At 43.2% G+C, this 18,478-nt stretch overlaps 1 protein-coding gene across 1 annotated transcript in view; it reads left to right on the forward strand.

Annotated features, from left to right (window-relative positions):
* Nucleotides 1-18,478, forward strand: part of LOC130108174 (ELKS/Rab6-interacting/CAST family member 1-like) — a 280,684-nt gene that overhangs the window by 35,013 nt on the left and 227,193 nt on the right. The window contains exons 4-5 of the mRNA XM_056275029.1: nucleotides 15,067-15,111; nucleotides 17,916-18,071. Of these exons, the coding sequence (XP_056131004.1) occupies nucleotides 15,067-15,111; nucleotides 17,916-18,071 (201 nt within the window). The remainder of the gene's footprint in view (nucleotides 1-15,066; nucleotides 15,112-17,915; nucleotides 18,072-18,478) is intronic.

The raw sequence follows: 18,478 nt of genomic DNA on the forward strand, positions 1-18,478 counted from the left end.
ACCTAGTGTTAGCGCTTCTTAACAGTTAGCTAACCGAACAACGAGGCCGCTGTCAGTCATAAAGACTTTGTAACAAAATACAAGCATTCAGTGAAGTGCCAAGCTTTGTTTTTTGGTAAGTTAACAATTTCCTGAACATTTTGTGGCGACAGTGTGACCCATCTTAACTCGGCCACCTGGCATCCAAGCATCAGTGACTAGCACTCGTGTATGTGTATACTTGGTATGTGAGTATCTGCCTGGGTGCAAGGTAGCAGTGAAAACGTGGTATGGAGTTTCATTGATTTGGGAATTCTCAATAAGCAAACGAAATGGATTTGATGATGAAGTACTGACACAGCGCTCTGAAAAGAGCGCCGAGTAGATAGACCGATGCAGTGATTTTTGACATGGTAAAAGTGTGTGTATGTGGGGCGCCTGGGTGGTGTGGCGGTCTATTCCATTGCCTACCAACACGGGGATCGCTGGTTCGAATCCCCGTTACCTCCGGCTTGGTCGGGTGTCCCTACAGACACAATTGGCTGTGTCTGCGGGTGGGAAGCCAGATGTGGGTATGTGTCCTGGTCACTGCACTAGCCCCTCCTCTGGTCGGTTGGTCGGGGTGCCTGTTCGGGGGGGAGCTTGGGGGAATGGTGTGATCCTCCCACGTGCTACGCCCCCTGGTGAAACACCTCACTGTCAGGTGAAAAGAAGCGGCTGACGATTCCACATGTATCTGAGGAAGCCTGTGGTAGTCTGCAGCCCTTCCCGGATTGGCAGAGGGGGTGGAGCAGCAACCGGGGCAGCTCAGAAGACTGGGATAGTTGGGGGGGGGGGGGGGGTCTCAATAGCCACGATGCGCATGGTTCTGCAACAAGTCGATCCGTAAAGATTCTCAGTAAAATGTGACTATCACACCATGACCTCTAATCGGAACTATTTTTCGTAAATCTGCTCCCTTCAGTCATCATAGAAAGTTGCAAGAAATGCTCATAAAGTTAGATATTAACTTTATCCATTCATGGTAGTCTAGTAATTGTCATATACAGTGCATCCGGAAAGTATTCACGCCCCTTCACTTTCCCCACATTTTGTTATGTTACAGCCTTATTCCAAAATGGATTAAATTCCTTTTTTCCCCATCAATCTACACACAATACCCCATAATGACAAAGTGAAAAAGGTTTTGTAGAATTTTTTGCGAATTTATTAAAAATAAAAAACGGAGATATTGCATGTACATAAGTATTCACACCCTTTGCTATGACACTCAAAATTGAGCTCAGGTTCGTCCTGTTTCCACTGATCATCCTTGAGATGTTTCTACATCTTGATTGGAGTCCACCTGTAGTAAATTCAATTGATTGGACATGATTTGGAAAGGCACATACCTGTCTATATAAGGCCCCACTGTTGACAGTGCATGTCAGAGCAGAAACCAAGCCATCAAGTCAAAGGAATTGTCTGTGGACCTCCGAGACAGGATTGTATCGAGGCACAGATCTGGGAAAGGGTACAAAATAATTTCTACAGCTTTGAAGGTCCCGAAGAGCACAATGGTCTCCATCATTTGTAAATGGAAGAAGTTTGGATCCACCAGGACTCTTCCTAGAGCTGGCTGCCCAGCCAAACTGAGCAATCGGGGGAGAAGGGCCTTGGTCAGGGAGGTGACCAAGAACCCGATGGTCACTCTGACAAAGCTCCAGCATTCCTCTGTGGAGATGGGAGAACCTTCCAGAAGGACAGCCATCTCTGCAGCACTCCACCAATCAGGCCTTTATGGTAGAGTGGCCAGACGGAAGCCTCTGCTCAGTAAAAGGCACATGACAGCCTGCTTGGAGTTTGCCAGAAAGCACATAAAGGACTCTCAGACCATGAGAAACAAGATTCTCTGGTCTGATGAAACCAAGATTGAACTCTTTGGCCTGAATGCCAAACGTCACGTCTGGAGGAAACCAGGCACCTCTCATCACCTTGCTAATACCATCCCTACAGTGAAGCATGGTGGTGGCAGCATCATGCTGTGGGGATGTTTTTCAGTGGCAGGAACTGGGAGACTAGTCAGGATCAAGGGAAAGATGAATGGAGCAAAGTACAGAGAGATCCTTGATGAAAACCTGCTCCAGAGCGCTCAGGACCTCAGACTGGGCGAAGGTTTACCTTTCAACACGACAACGACCCTAAGCACACAGCCAAGACAACGAAGGAGTTGCTTCGGGACAAGTCTGTGAATGTCCTTGAGTGGCCCAGCCAGAGCCCAGACTTGAATCCCATTGAACATCTCTGGAAAGACCTGAAAATAGCTGTGCAGCGACGCTCCCCATCTAACTTTACAGAGCTCAGTAAGATCTGCAGAGAAGAATGGGAGAAATACCCCAAATATAGGTGTGCCAAGCTTGTAGCTTCATACCCAAGAAGACTTGAGGCTGTAATCGCTGCCAAGGGTGCCTCAACCAAGTACTGAGTAAAGGGTGTGAATACTTAGGTACATGCAATATTTCCGTTTTTTATTTTTAATAAATTTGCAAACATTTCTACAAAACCTTTTTCGCTTTGTCATTATGGGGTATTGTGTGTAGATTGATGAGAAAAAGAAGGGATTTAATCCATTTTGGAATAAGGCTGTAACATAACAAAATGTGGGGAAAGTGAAGGGGTGTGAATACTTTCCGGATGCACTGTATAATCAGAAATAGCCCACATTGCAGACATTTCTATGCAGGCTGTAGTGCCACCTGTCTTTTCATCAACGCCTGTCATCACCGTAAACACATAATCAATATATCAGCGTATAAGTGTGATCCAACGGAGATTTTTTATCTGTCTTGATACTGATAGCACATTTTTTATCAATTATTGACAGATACAGATAAATTGACTGATATAATGTGCACCCCTAATATTTGCAAGTCCGCTGTTTACAAGCATTTAAATATATATATATAGTATATATATATGTATATATGTATATATATAGTATATATATGTATATATAGTATATATATGTATGTGTGTGTGTGTGTGTGTGTGTATATATATATATATATATATATATATATATATATAATCTCCATACAGTTGAGACATAGTCGATTTGGGTGATGGAAAGTGAGTGTGGCCCGTTCAGTAGACAGACGTGACTTTACCGTTCTGTCGGGGGTCAACTAGCAATTCAGTCTGAAATCTTCCCCACATTTATTACTGCTGTCAACTGTTTCTTATGTGTATTTGTGTGCAATATTCTCAGCAAAATGATTTCAGTGAAATAATTTCAGTGCAAAACTCTGTATACGCGCGTGTTAATGTCCTCTGTCTGTTCTTATGCCCAGCAACGGCATATTTATATTTATAACTACTGGATAATTTTGTTACTGTAATTAATTTTTCTTTAGCTGTTTTGTATTAGTATTTTTCCTGCAGCTTTTTTAGGTCAACACTGTACTGTATTTATCTATTTTTATACCATTTGTGTGTGTGTATGTGTGTGTGTGTGTGTGTGTTTTAGTGCAGTATTTAGCCTTCAGTCTGATACTCTGCAACCTGCATATATAGTATTTGTTTGACAGTATTTCCTAATCCCTACATCCCTTTAGTATTACTGTTAAACCTCTCTTATTCCCGTCCTTTTTGCTGTTGTCGTGTGTTGTGTATTGTTGGTCCACGTGAGACAAACGGAGGTAATTTCCTCATATATAGAAACTTACTTGGCCGTTAAATTAGATTGTGATTGTGACTGGGTGGGAATAGAAGGAAAATCCCAGCAGTAGACTTGAGTTGATGTATGTTTTGTCTGAAGGAGAGATGAGCCCCAGACACAGTGATGTATTTGACCATGATTAGAAGATAAAACATAGAAAAGCCTAAATAATACCCTGAGATGATACCAACTTCTCATCCATTAAACCTCAAGGAATTTAAAAGGAGCTGAACATGGTTATTACATCATAATACTTGTTGAAACAATATCTCTCTGACGTAACACATAGAAAGCACAGGCAACCAATCAGTCAGTCAGACTTTTATTGTACATTTCATTTATTAAAATGCACTATGCCTTATTTGAAGTGAAAGTGTAGAATTGATAATGTAATATATAAAAGAAGAACACATGAATAGGAAATCTATTACTACAACTTTCAGCTGTTCCTGTTAGGGGGCGCCACAGCGGATCATCCGTTTCCATCTCTTCCTGTCCTCTGCATCTTCCTCTGTCACACCAGCCACCTCCATGTCCTTCCTCACCACATCCATAAACCTCCTCTTTGGCCTTCCTTTTCTCCTCTTCCCTGGCAGCTCCATATTCAGCATCCTTCTCCCAATATACCCAGCATCTCTCCCCCACACATGTCCAAGCCATCTCAATCTTGTCTCTCTTGCTTTGTCTCCAAACCGTCCAACCTGAGCTGTCCCTCTAATATAATCGTTCCTAATCCTGTCCTCCTCCATCACTCCCAGTGAAAATCTTAGCATCTTCAGCTCTGCCACCTCCAGCTCCACCTCCTGTCTTTTCATCAGTGCCACTGTCTCCAAACCATACAACAATACAATATAGTAATAATAATAATAATAATATATATAGTATATGATATAAAGAACTGAACTCTTAACAAACTCTACGGTTGCAGTAATATCGTGAAACTGTGCAATAACACCTGTAAACTTGGCATGTGCAATACACAGACTATTTATCTAGTGTAATAGATATTACGCTTATTTTTACCCATACGCATACATTATATGTTGATTGTGCCGTAAATGTGTGTCTATTTGTATTTGTATTTTGACTATTTGTACATATTTTATTTTTTTGTATCACTGGGGAGTTGCACGTAATTTCGTTGTACAGCTGTGCAATGACAAATGAAAGGCATTCATTTGTTCATTCATTCATTCATAATAATAATATATAATAATAATACAATATAAGAATACATGAATAAAAAATAAAAACGCTTAAGAAAATAAAACCTTAATAAAATAGTCTATAGACTAATAATAGACAGTGTAATAAAATACAATTAATTGAATTAGAGCAGACAGAACCCATTGCTGATCAGCAGCAGGTTAAAATGTCTTGATGCATGCTCAATAATCCAGGTAAGAAAGTCAAAGAAGGTTGAATCAGTTCATCTGGATACAATGTTTATTGATAAAAGTAGGTTGAATCAGTTCATCTGGATACAACGTTTATTGACAGATGCGTTTTGTCACGATTCAACCTTCTTTGAGCACATTAAAAGCTAATAAATGCGAATCGATCGATCGATTGATTGACTGAGTGATTGGTTGATTGCATACTTGTTGGAATAGTATCTCTGACATTAGAAACAGGAAGCACAAATGAAAAGCTTCTATTTCTTAGTACATATTTAAAACTGCCTTCTTTTATGATATCGATCGCTCTGTGTAACTAATTTACACTTTATGTCACCTTGACGTCGCAATTTTCCATTTATCTGTACTTTTGTGTTGTGTTGTGTTCTATGTACTTGTCTGGAGGTTTGGCGCCTGAACTGAATGACAGTCCTGAGCGTCATGAAGTACCAGCCTCGTCCACTAAGTGGTAGTGTTCTACCAGAGTTCATCTACAGTTACTGTCCTTAGAGAAACACCAAATCTGACTGCAGGCCAAAGTAGTGTGTGTGATGGCAGTCTAACTAATACACGCACACACACACACACACTTTCAGAGACATAAATCTGGGCCTAATCGACTCTCCCCAGCTGCCTGGTCCCTGTAGACCCAATAATAACACCCGCACCAGCGGCCTGTTCCTGCCCAGCCCTGACCCGCTGCCAAGGGCGAGCACGTGCACACGCCCGCACACACACACACACACACACACACACACACACACACACACACACACGCACACAACATTTTTACTTAGAGATGGCATATCTGCTTTCATATATATCATGCTGTAGATTTCTCTGGATAGGGCTGGAGGCCCTCGTGCATGAAGACATCTCACTCAGTGTGAGAGAGTGAGGGCCCGTTGCTCTGCTTTAATTCAGGGCAGGGCAGAGCACTTACGGCTCCCCTGTTTTTCTATAGTATGACTTGTCTCAGAAGGCCCGCTGCTGTTCTTGGCAGGCCCTCTCTCTCTCTCGCTCTCTCTCCTTTGCTCTCTCTCACCCTGCACTCCCTCCCTCAAACATGGATGAAACTTCAGAAATGTAGCTTTACCAAAAAAAGAAAAACCATTGCAACGCCAGAATGTTAAGGAGAAATGGAAGTTCCTGTCAGCAAAGCCCGCTCTGCACCAGTCTCTTATCGCTTTGCTAGTTTTCTTTTTTGCTCACATTATTATCTCAAGAATTTGTTGGTTCTGGGATTTTAATCTCTGCTCTCTTTTCATCTTCTATCCTTTCCTCTTGTTTCCTGTCTGAATTCCTCCATTCTCCTCCACCTTTCTCCATTTATTCGGGCCATCTCGCTCGCTCGCTCTCTCTTTCTCTCTCGCTCCCTCCCTCTCCCAAGTTGATTTGCTATTTGTTGTGGTTAGGTTAATTGGTATAAGGCTTGGTTCTTTAAGAGCTCCGTCCTTGATTGGATACTTTCAGCCTCCACTAACGAAGCCCCCTGCTAACCATCATTAAAAGGCAGACTGTAAATACCAGCAATACACACACACACACACACACACACACACACACACACACACACACACACACACACACACACACACACACGCACGCACATCTGCCCCCCCGCCCCCTTCTCCCCAACACACCCCGGGCACCACATACTCGCAACGCTCTGTTGATCTCCCAGAATGTTAGAGCGGAAAAGTTTATCGGGACAAAATTACACCCCTCAAACCTTTTACTCCTCTCCCGCTTCTCCACACCACCGCCCACCTCCCCTCTCCATTACTGGGTAAGGCTTTCATTCCCTCCCAGTTTTCCTTTTGTCTTTTCGTACTGCTTTTTTAGCTGTTGGCCTGATAAGCAGGTACATGCCAACAGTATTTTGCAGCCACTATTTTTCCAGTGTACTCTGTCTGGCAAGTTTCTTCTTTTTTCCTTTTCTCTTTCCGTCTGATGGAGAAGTGGGAACACGATGGCCCTGTAATGTGTGTGTGTGTGTGTGTGTGTGAGAGAGAGTTTATATATACACACACACACACACACACACACACAAGTGTATTTCTGTGTTTCTGTAGTCCGTGTGTGTTTTCATACGCACGCATGTATGTTTTGTGTGATTCCATCACCTCCAGGTTGGCTTTGAACCTTTGGACCATGTCCTTGGTACAGGATGATGGCAGTCATTGCCTGCTGGTGTGTGTGTGTGTGCGTGCGCGCGCGCGGCCATCTATGTAAGTGCGCAGGTGCATGCTTAGGCGCATGCCCTGTGTGTAGGTTTATGATATATATATATATACAGATGCGGGAAATTTTTTAATGCATAGCGGTACAGGTTTGTTTCGTGTGTCTCGCACTCATCAGCTGATATATATATACACACACACACACACACACACACACACACACACACACACACACACACTCTCTATGGACAGAAGTATTGGGACACACCTCTTAATCATTGAATTCAGGTGTTTCATTCAGACCCATTGCCACAGGTGTATAAAATCCAGCAACTAGCCATGCAGTCTGCATTTACAAACATTTGTGAAAGAATGGGTCGTTCTGAAGAGCTCAGTGAATTCAAGCATGGTACTGTCATAGGATGCCACCTTTGCAATAAGTCAGTTCATGAAATTTCTTCCCTGCTAGATATTCCACAGTCAACTGTAAGTGGTATTATTGAAAAGTGGAAGCGTTTAGGAACAACAGCAACTCAGCCACCAAGTGGCAGACAACGTAAAGTCACACAGCGGGGTCAACGAGTGCTGAGGCGCATAGTGCGTGAAAGTCAGCAACGCTCTGTTGACTCAATAAGTGCAACATTCCAAACTTCCTCTGGCATTAATATCAGCACAAAAACGGTGTGCCGGGAGCTTCATGGAATGGGTTTCCATGGCCGAGCAGCTGCATGCCAGCCTTACATCACCAAGCACAATGCCGAGCATCGGATGGAGTGGTGTAAAGCACGCTGCCACTGGACTCTTGAGCAGTGGAAACGTGTTCTGTGGAGTGACAAATTACGCTTCCCTGTCTGGCAGTCTGATGGACGAGTCTGGGTTTGGCGGATGCCAGGAGAACGTTACCTGCCTGACTGCATTGTGCAAACTGTAAAGTTTGGTGGGGGAGGGATAATGGTATGGGGTTGTTTTTCAGGGGTTGGGCTAGGCCCCTTAGTTCCAGTGAAGGGAAATCTTAATCCTTTAGCATACCAAGACATTTTGGACAATTCTATGCTTCCAACTTTGTGGGAACAGTTTGGGGAGGACCCTTTTCTGTTCCAGCATGACTGTGCCCCAGTGCACAAATCAAGGTCCATTAAGACATGGTTCGGTGAGTTTTGTGTGGAAGAACTTGACTGGCCTGCACAGAACCCTGACCTCAACCCCACTGAACACTTTTGGGGTGACCTACAACGGAGATTGCGAGCCAGGTCTTATCGTCCAACATCAGTGCCTGACCTCACAAATGCTCTTCTGGATGAATGGTCAAAAATTCCCACAGACACACTCCAAAATCTTGTGGAAAGCCTTCCCAGAAGAGTGGAAGCTGTTATAGCTGCAAAGGGGGACCAACTCCATATGAATGCCTATGGCTTTAGAATGGGATGTCATAAAAGGTCCTGTGGGTGTAGCTCCTGGCCAGGTGTCCCAATACTTTTGTCTGTACAGAAAAAAAAGGTTTTAATACATTGCAGATGGTTACACACACACACATATATATATATACATATTATGACGCCATCTCTGACAGGCTAGTGTTGAACCTTTGGACTCTATCCTCAGCTCAGGTTGGTGGCCATCATTGCCTGTTAATGTGTGTATGTGTGTGTGTGTATGTGTGTGTGTGTGTGTGTGTGTGTGTGTGTGTGTGTGTGTGTGTGTGTGTGTGTGTGTGTGCGTGCGTGCGTGCGTGCATGCGCGCACACGCAGAGTCTATGTGACACCATTGCCTCCAGGCTAGTGTTGAACCTTTGGACCGTATCCTTGGTCGGGGATGGCGGCAGGCAGTCATTGCTATAGTGTTACTTTTGATCCTATTCATTCCACATGCTTGGTGCTCTGACACATGTGGAGCAGAGAGGACACGCTTTGATGACGCGCTCTCTTTTATGACTGGATTTTCCCCTGTCAAGTAGCACAATAAAACATATTTACACTCTCGCCATTCTTTGTTAGGAGTTAATACACATTCACACAAAGGGACAGTTTGACACTGGCATGCAAATAGATATAATAGCAGACATGAAAACATGATTACACAATGAGAGAGACATGCACACACACACACACACACACACACACACACACACAAAGAGATAAACACACTTGTCACCAGCCTGCTGAAGAAAGGTGTAGTAGCAGACGGTGCTGTGATGGCAGCAGTGGCCATGTCCATCTATGGGAGGCTAGGGTGGGAGTTTGATGGAATTTTATCAAATCTGAATCCAGTGTCGAATCTGCTTATCAACTCCAAACCTGCTCGAATCAGATATTGAACCTTTTTGGTAAATGCTAGAAAGAAAAGTTGCGTATTATTTTTGATTCACAGATATTTGGGCCGGACTTTGCCAATGGAGTTTGATGTCAGACGTGTAAAAATAATGAAGCGTGCTCAGTACCAGCATGACATCATCACCTGTTGATTGTAGATCAACAATATTAATCTCCATCTTCATCCAACAGCTTACACGTACAACAGGAAGAGCAAACACAATGAGCGCACAGCCTGTCACATTGTCATTACAGCTGTCCTCCTTTACTGGCACCTGTCTGCCATGCCGTTGCTCTGTCCATCCATCTGCGTGGTCCTGTTTGATTGTCTGTCCTGTGACTCAGGAACGTCTAACCTATTTTTTTTTTGTGGCCTGTGGTCTTTGCTTACTTGCATTTCTTTTCTTTCGTGGCTGCCTGCCTTTCAGTGCTGGAAAGTAATGCAATAAAAGTACTTTGTTACTGTACTTAAGTAAGATACTTGAAAGATGTACTTAAGTATATTAAGCTACACTCTACCTAAGTAAATCAAATTTCAAGATGTTCATCTTTTACTCCACTACATCTTAACACAAATATCTATGTCTGTCTATCTATCTATCATAAATATATTTCAAAAGCGAGAGGGCCTAATCCACTGAACTGATCCGTTTATTAGAATGTTCTAAAAGTGTCATCATCATCATCTTCTTCTTCGCTCCCCCCGTTAGGGGTCGCCACAGCGGATCATTAATTTCTTCATGTGCTCTGCATCTTCCTCTGTCACGCTAGCCACCTGCATGTCCTCCCTGAACACATCCATAAACCTCCTCTTTGGCCTTCCTCTTCTCCTCTTCCCTGGCAGCTCCATATTCAGCATCCTTCTCCCAATATACCCAGCATCTCTCCTCCACACATGTCCAAACCATCTCAGTCTTGCTTCTCTTGCTTTGTCTCCAAACCGTCCAACCTGAGCGGTCCCTCTAATATACTCGTTCCTAATCCTGTCCTTCGTCACTCCCAATGAAATCTTAGCATCTTCAACTCTGCCACCTCCAGCTCCTCCTCCTGTCTTTTTGTCAGTGCCACTGTCTCCAAACCATACAACATAGCTGGTCTCCCAACCATCTTGCAAACCTTCCCTTTAACTCTTGCTGGTACCCTTCTGTCACAAATCACTCCTGACAATCTTCTCCACCCACTCCACCCTGCCTGCATTCTCTTCTTCACCTCTCTTCTGCACTCCCTGTTACTTTGAACAGTTGACGCTCGGGTTGTGCAATATGACCAAAATCTCATATCACGATATAGGTCATTCATAACATGATAACGGTACATATCATGATATAGCACATTTTCTGTAAATTCAATGAATAAATAGTTTATATAAAATGACCACATGGAAAGGCCTATTTCGTATTACATTCTGTGCTATATACTCGACAAATGAAGGTACTTACTCGTACTTACTCGTATTTGATTTTTTTTCTCCTTTTATTTAGAACCTTTGCGCAAATTTTTAATTAAGCATGTAACAAAATATAAGATATTAATGTATTAATATAAAAGGTAAATAAAAAACACTTTTCGGCTATAGTTGCGTAGATGATAAAAGAGGCTAGTGGTGTTTGAGTCTGTTGTGGGGACCAGCGTGTGGTATATTTTGCAAAGTACCATTTTGTGGCCCGTGTCAGACTTTTCATACTCGAACCACGTCCATACGATAGAAGTAGCCCTTCTTGTAGGTACGAGCTCTTTGTTTTGTCCTGGCTGGTCTGAGTCCTTCTGTTCGGCAATACCCCGTTCTGTGTTACGTTCACTGTCCTCCATGTTTGTTTGTATTGCCTTCATGCAAATTCCCCGCCTGCATCCGTGCTGTGCAAAGAGCGGAAAGGGTCGTCCAACTACTACTACTACTACTTTTGGCTGCTCCCGTTAGGGGTCGCCACAGCGGATCATCCGTTTCCATCTCTTCCTGTCCTCTGCATCTTCCTCTGTCACACCAGCCACCTACATATCCTCCCTCACTACATTCATAAACCTCCTCTTTGGCCTTCCTCTTTTCCTCTTCTCTGGCAGCTCCATATTCAGCATCCTTCTCCCAATATACCCAGCATCTCTGTCCAAATGACGAAAAATACTGCCGTGAAGAGTGTGATTTGCGACACAAGAAAATAAACGATAAGAGTTTAATATGAAACAATGGACGTTTTCTGTCGTCGCACAATATTGATCGTTATATCGCACAGCCCTAGTTGACGCCAAGTATTTAAACTCATCCACCTTCGTCACATCTACTCCTTGCATCCTCACCATTCCGCTGTCCTCCCTCTCATTCACACATATGTATTCCTTCTTGCTCCTACCGACTTTCATTCCTCTTCTCTCCAGTGCATACCTCCACCTCTCCAGGCTCTCCTCAACCTGCACCCTATTCTCACTACAGATCACAGTGTCGTCCGCAAACATCATAGTCCACGGAGACTCCTGCCTGATCTCGTTTGTCAACCTGTCCATCACCGTTGCAAACAAGAAAGGGCTCAGAGCCGATCCTTGATGTAATCCCACCTCCACCTTGAACCCATCTGTCACTGCTACCGCACACAAAAATTCACGTTATCAAAGTCAAATTAAATCTACAATTTAATAATTGTTTTTAAGTTTTATATTCTTTTTACCTAATTGCCATTCAATGTTCAGTTAAACTTGAAGAAAAACATCTCATTGTGGTTTATAGAAGCTTTAATATTCCCAGGTGGAGGTTTGGTTTGTATTACTACATCTGGGTCACATTGGGTATTAAAAGAAAAAAAGAAATCAGGACTGTATTTATCCAACATCTTAAAGGACTGCTGATTTAGGATTGGTTGTAAGTTTATTCAGTCCATTTCTTATAAATTATATGACATCTATTTTTTTTTTGTACTCCGTATTTTCATGAACACTCATTTGCTGAAGAAGAGGTACAGTAGCCATACTCATAAGCCATATTATAGGCTCTGTTATGACAAGTACATATTGCTACTTTTATTACTTTATGTACCTTTAAGAGTAAGTACTTTTATGCTTTCACTAACGAAGGAATGTCAGTGTAGTACTTTCACTTTTACCAGAGTAATTTTGTATCAGAGTATTTGTCATTTTTACTCAAGTAAATCCTCTTGAGTACTTCTTCCCCCACTGCAGTCTTGCATTACCTGGACTGCATTTATCACTGACACTCATCATCTTTCCATCTCTCTCTCTGCCCATCTTTCCATCCGTCTGTCCGTCCTTCCATCCGTCTATCCATCCTTCTATCCCTGCCCGGGTGTGTGTGTCTGTCCTGTCGGTGGAAGAAGCGATGACTGACGTCCTCCATTCCCACTGAGGTTAGAGACCTGTTCACCTGCTTCGTAAAGACATGGAACTGTAGGACTCGTAGTCGATTAATAGCAGGCGCTATAGTGGTTGTGTACACAGTACGTCTACCTGTGTGACGAACATTCTTAGTGTGTGTTTGTGTGTGTGAGTGCGTGTGTGTGTGTGGTGTTTTGAGTGTGTCCATAGGCATCAGTGTGTATGTGCGTGCTTTTTTGTGTGGGCATACTTGTATGTCAGTGCTAGCATTAATTATTGATGGGAGATGCTTGGCGCATGTGCTGAAAAGAAAGTGTTGCTAAGCGAGAGATCTAGCACAGCAGAGACATCAGACAGACGGAGAGGGATAATGTAGGAAAAGAGAAATAAACTGGGTAACATGGGGAGAAGCAGAGACAGGTGCATCTGACCAGTAGTTGGGTCTGTTAACAACTGAGACGGAGAAAGAGAGAGAGAGAGAGAAAACACAGCAACAGCTACCGACAGAAGCGGCGAATGGTCGGTATGAGGACGTCGGATCGATACATCGATAAGTACATGTAAAGAGACCAGACACCGGATCAGAACTCAGGACAAGAGTGTCTTTTTGAAACAGGAGTCTTTTAAGATGTGGAGACCAAAGCCCTGTCAGCTGAGAAAAGACAACTCTGGAAAGACAGAAGAAAAAAAAAGGGAGAGATAGAAACAGGCTGACCCGGCTTATCAGAGTGTCTGTCTTTAAACGGCTATAAGATAGTGTGTGTGTGATATTTGTGTGTGTGTGTGTGTCCGAGGGTGATAAGATGATGAGCCGCCAGGCTTATTTTTACCGGGTCCCCCCCCAGGAGCTCCATCGGCGGAACCAGCTCCAGCCTGACCCGGCCAAGACCAGGGCCCTGCAGACTGTTATTGATATGAAGGTAGGACGCAGCGCTGGTTGCAAATCAGCAGATGCAACACTAAACACAGCAGTCCAACACACAGGGGACACACACTTGGCTAACCAGGAGATGGAGAACAATGTCTTTTACACCAGATCACATGAAGTGAATATGATATACGGTGGGAGCAGCTGTGTTTACATGGATTTTAGTTGAATGAGTCAACGTTGGGTGTGGTGACAGAATTTGGGGACAAATATCTGGCTGCTCTGGATTCACAATTGCAGTTTGCCATTATAGCTGCAGTGTGTAGTTTGGATGTGTTTGACACCAGCTTTACACTGTTTAGAGTATTATTTATTAAATATCAGTTATTTGATGAAGGCTGATGTAACGTGAGCACAACGAGAGGATCTGGTTGCAACCACATGTACACACATGCATGGACACGTGCACGCTCACACACACACACACACACACACACACACACACACACACACACACACACACACACACACCAAGTCTGAGAGAGTTTGAAACATGGTCTTATTGCCTGGTGTCTGCATGGGGCCATGCCCGGGGTAAGTCCATTATTGGCCCTTGCAGAGTCGAGCACTTATTCAATTTGTTTCAAATGTCACATATGGAAGCTTTCACTCTCACCTTAGCGCTTTGAAGTCTGTGAGAGCTGTGAAATCCAGTTGACTCCACATGGGTTTGCATGCCGAGCACACATGCACTCGCCGATACATGCCTACTTTTACCACATGTGCACCTTCACGGTGCGAGCACACACGTTCACACACAGACACACATACACACACATGCATACAAGCGCACATGTCTCCTTTCAGCACATGCTTTGCTGTAAAAGTGGTTGTTTTACAGCAAAGCCACAGTTATTTTTCACACACACTCTGTGATTTGTCTGCCCATTAACAAACTGCATATGTGTTAGTCTGGGAAGGCTGCAGCGATGCGATTGCATGAGATCGGCCAAATTAAATCTGACTGGAATAATTAGAGAGAGCAAAATAAACAGAGCCAGAAGAACCAAACATAATAATAGAGAGGGAGAGGGAACTCGTATATTGTTTCCATGGTGATGATTAAGGTTAAATTTGGACCACAGAATGTTTCTCATGAAGGGGATCTTCACCTGCATCTGAGGCTTTCTGATGTGTTGTGTGCAGTTATTGTATTTTTTTGTAGCTGTTGAAATGTCTTGCCTGTGTCACTGTATTTGTGTCGGTGTCCGTTTTATCACCTGAGAGGTATGGTTCTCCATTTTGTGATTTCAGACCGCCAGCCCCCCGTTCTGTTTTGATCCAGATGTTATCTGGCAGGTACAGTAATAGCTTTTCCCTTCTTGAATCTTCTATCTGCTCAACACGTGTTGCACATATAAGAACATATTTCCCTCTTAATTACTGTGGCAATATTTTCTCAGTTTGGACGACAGTGGACTCATCTGTTTCACATTCCTAGTCTGTGGTGTTTGAAGACCCAGCTTTTATAACCCAATTTCCCTAGCAAATTGTCTCTTTCATACCGTCGTCTTCATTTTCTTTGCATGTATGTGTAGTTTTTCCTGTTATTTATATTTTTTCAAGTATCAGATTAATTTTTTTTATCCTGTACCCCAGACGGGCCCTTGCTCCATCTGTGGTCAGTCAAGTCAAAATACATTAGTATTACACAATCAAATATAGGAATAGATAGTGTTAAAGGAATTGAGTTGAGACTATAGAGAGAGTTCAGTACAAAATACTATGTAGGCATTTGTGTACACTTTGTCAGATGTACTGACAGATGCACAGTAGAGTCTTGTGCAGGGACCTGGCCTGTGTGTGTTGTGTGTGTTTGTGTATCTGTGAAAGCGCGGGTTGCATGTAGGTTCCGATTGTGTGTGTGTGTGTGTGTGTGTGTGTGTGTGTGTGTGTGTGTGTGTGTGTGTGTGTGTGTGTGTGTGTGTGTGTGTGTGTGAGAACTTGCTTACATACCTGAGAGTGTGTTTTTTATATTATGGGTGCATGTGTGTTTGCACAGTGTATGTCTGAGTGTATGCATCTGTGCATATAGGATGGTTTACGCCACACCTTGGCAGGGCTGATGTCAGGGGGATGTAATGGTGGTCAGATGCTTGCATGTTGCCTGTGGTTTGTGCTTTATGGCATCATACAGTCTGTTTCCATTTATTCAATTACCTTTCTCTTCTCTTCCAAGGTTTACCATTTAACGTTTGTCTGATCCCATGGAGCTAGACAACCCCAAGACCTGTCCGTGACAGACCCTTCCATTCTCTCATAGATACTGCACAGGAAAACGCTGCTCATCTAGGCTTCACGCGTTGGACTGCTAGAGTCCGTGTTTCCCTTTTTATTCCCGCCAATTTCAGTCTTATGAAAACTGATGGACACAGATTGTGTGTCCCAGATCTTGGAAACTAGGTTTTTATGGCAGCTAAAAATTAGAATCACATTTAGGTTGGTTTAATTGGGTATTCTAAATGTTCCCGACTACCAGAATGCTTTCAGGCTGAAGTAGACGGCTCTTTTCTATTCTTTGATCCACTGTCAAACTTCTGGATGACCCCAGAAAGGTGAGTCAGTTCATCTGGACACAACGTTTAGTGGGAGAAACAGTCGTTTGCTGATCCAAGTGACTTCATCAGTCTCAGCTGACGGCAGGTATCCTCAACCTTATAAACAGCACAGTTTGCCTAACGACTGAAGCCAACGATAGGTTTCATGTGCAAATTGCCGTGACCATTAACTAGAGTTACAATGGTCATGTGTACTATTGTACTACTATTGAATAATGAAGTCGAAACTAACACCCCCGACGGCCGTCGCTGCTAAACAAATGCAAATCAATAGCTCCGATGGCGACGGGCGCGGCTGGACATCGGTACACAAAAGAGCCACTCATATCTATGGCTCTGTTAGCGACGGGCGTTGGTAAACATCGGATCACAAAGAGCCACGCATATCAAAAGCTCTGACAACGACTCCCAGAGGATAAATTCTGAGTCTCATCACCAGCCAGTCAGACTAGCTTGGTCTAGTCAGAAAGGCACGAACTGAGGAAGCCTCTTGGATGAGAGGCGAAACGTCTTCACGGATAGTTACCAAGTCCAGTTGCACTTGATTCAACTCCTTTGGATAACCATGACCTGGATGAATGAGAACATTCACAGACCTATTGTACTATCCATGTGTACTATTCACAGAGGATTCACAATCTTCTGTGGATAGTACACATGGCCATTGTAACTCTAGTTAATGGTCACGGCAATTTGCATATGAAACTGATCGTTGGTTTCAGTCGTTATGCAACTGTGGTGTTTATAAGGTCGAGGATACGTGCCGTCAGTTGAGACTGACGAAGTCCCTTGAATGATCGAACAAATGTTTCTCCCACTAAATGTTGTGTCCAGATGAACTGATCCACCTTTCTGGGATTTCCTTACCTGGATTATTGAGCATGCATCAAGACACTTCTGGATTACCATTTTTTTGATGCAACCTGTATTCTCTGTTATATTTTTTAAGACTCTTTTCTTTCTGTTTGTAGGGCCTTATGCCTTAGGGCTTTGTATTGGCAAAAGTCAGCGATACGATTCATATCATGATACAAGTGTCACAGTTCAGTATATTGATAAATTATGATACTGCAATACATCGCAATATTTGTCAGCTCTTCAGGAAAATGTCAAAGAAGACACCTCAAAGTGCATAAATATCTGAGTAATCAGATCGATAGCTAGTGTGGAGCTGACAGCACCTGCTGTTGTGGTTCTGTGCAGCCCTGTTATAACGCTGCACCTTCCACCTAGTGGTCAGGGATGAAAACTACAACGAAGTAGCACTATTTTGGACGTCAATCAATCAAGTTGCATTTTATATAGTGCTTTTCTAGCTTCAACAGCCACTCAAAGCGCTTTAACATGAAGTTAAACTACAATATTGTGAAATATAGTATCGTGATACTCAAGTATATTGACATTTTCTTACATTATGAATGTGATGTGTTCTCTCATCAATAACCAAAACACAGCACTAACTTAGCAGACACTATAGCTCTTTATTATGAACCTGAGTGGGGTCTTCCCATCTGACTGTGTTCATGCCTACCGCTGTTGGTGAAGGACACCAAGATCTCGTCCCTGGAGAGAAACATCAGAGACCTGGAGGATGAGGTGCAGATGTTGAAGACCAGCGGCCTGCTGCACCCTGATGACAGGCAGGATGAGCTCAAGCAGGTGGAAATCTACAAGAGCCACTCTAAATTCATGAAGACCAAGGTAGAACTCGGCCGAGAGCCATCCAACAAGCTGCCACCTTGCATGATTCGAGTGACGGTGCATGTTTGCCTTGTGAAACTTTCTTAGCCGTGCTGACAAGCCATAATGTACATGCTGCATGTCTCTTTCGTGTTTGCAGAAAACCAAACACGTGACTTCTGAGCTGTGCCTCGACACACTCGACATTCTGCAGGGTGCTGGAGGATGTCTGCATTAGCAAAGCTCTCAAGAAAAAAACAAGGTCACATACTGTCATGCATGAGAAGCACAACTGTTATGTGACTTCGTTGTGAAGAGAACAATACAGGATCGTTATATTAAGTTTGTAATATGAAGTAGGTCTTGTATTGATTGCACACTCGCTGAGTATCTAATGTTACATATTATTTACATCATATCCTTACTGG

This window comes from Lampris incognitus, chromosome 2 (assembly GCF_029633865.1).
Source record: "Lampris incognitus isolate fLamInc1 chromosome 2, fLamInc1.hap2, whole genome shotgun sequence".
Taxonomy (NCBI): Eukaryota; Metazoa; Chordata; class Actinopteri; order Lampriformes; family Lampridae; genus Lampris; species Lampris incognitus.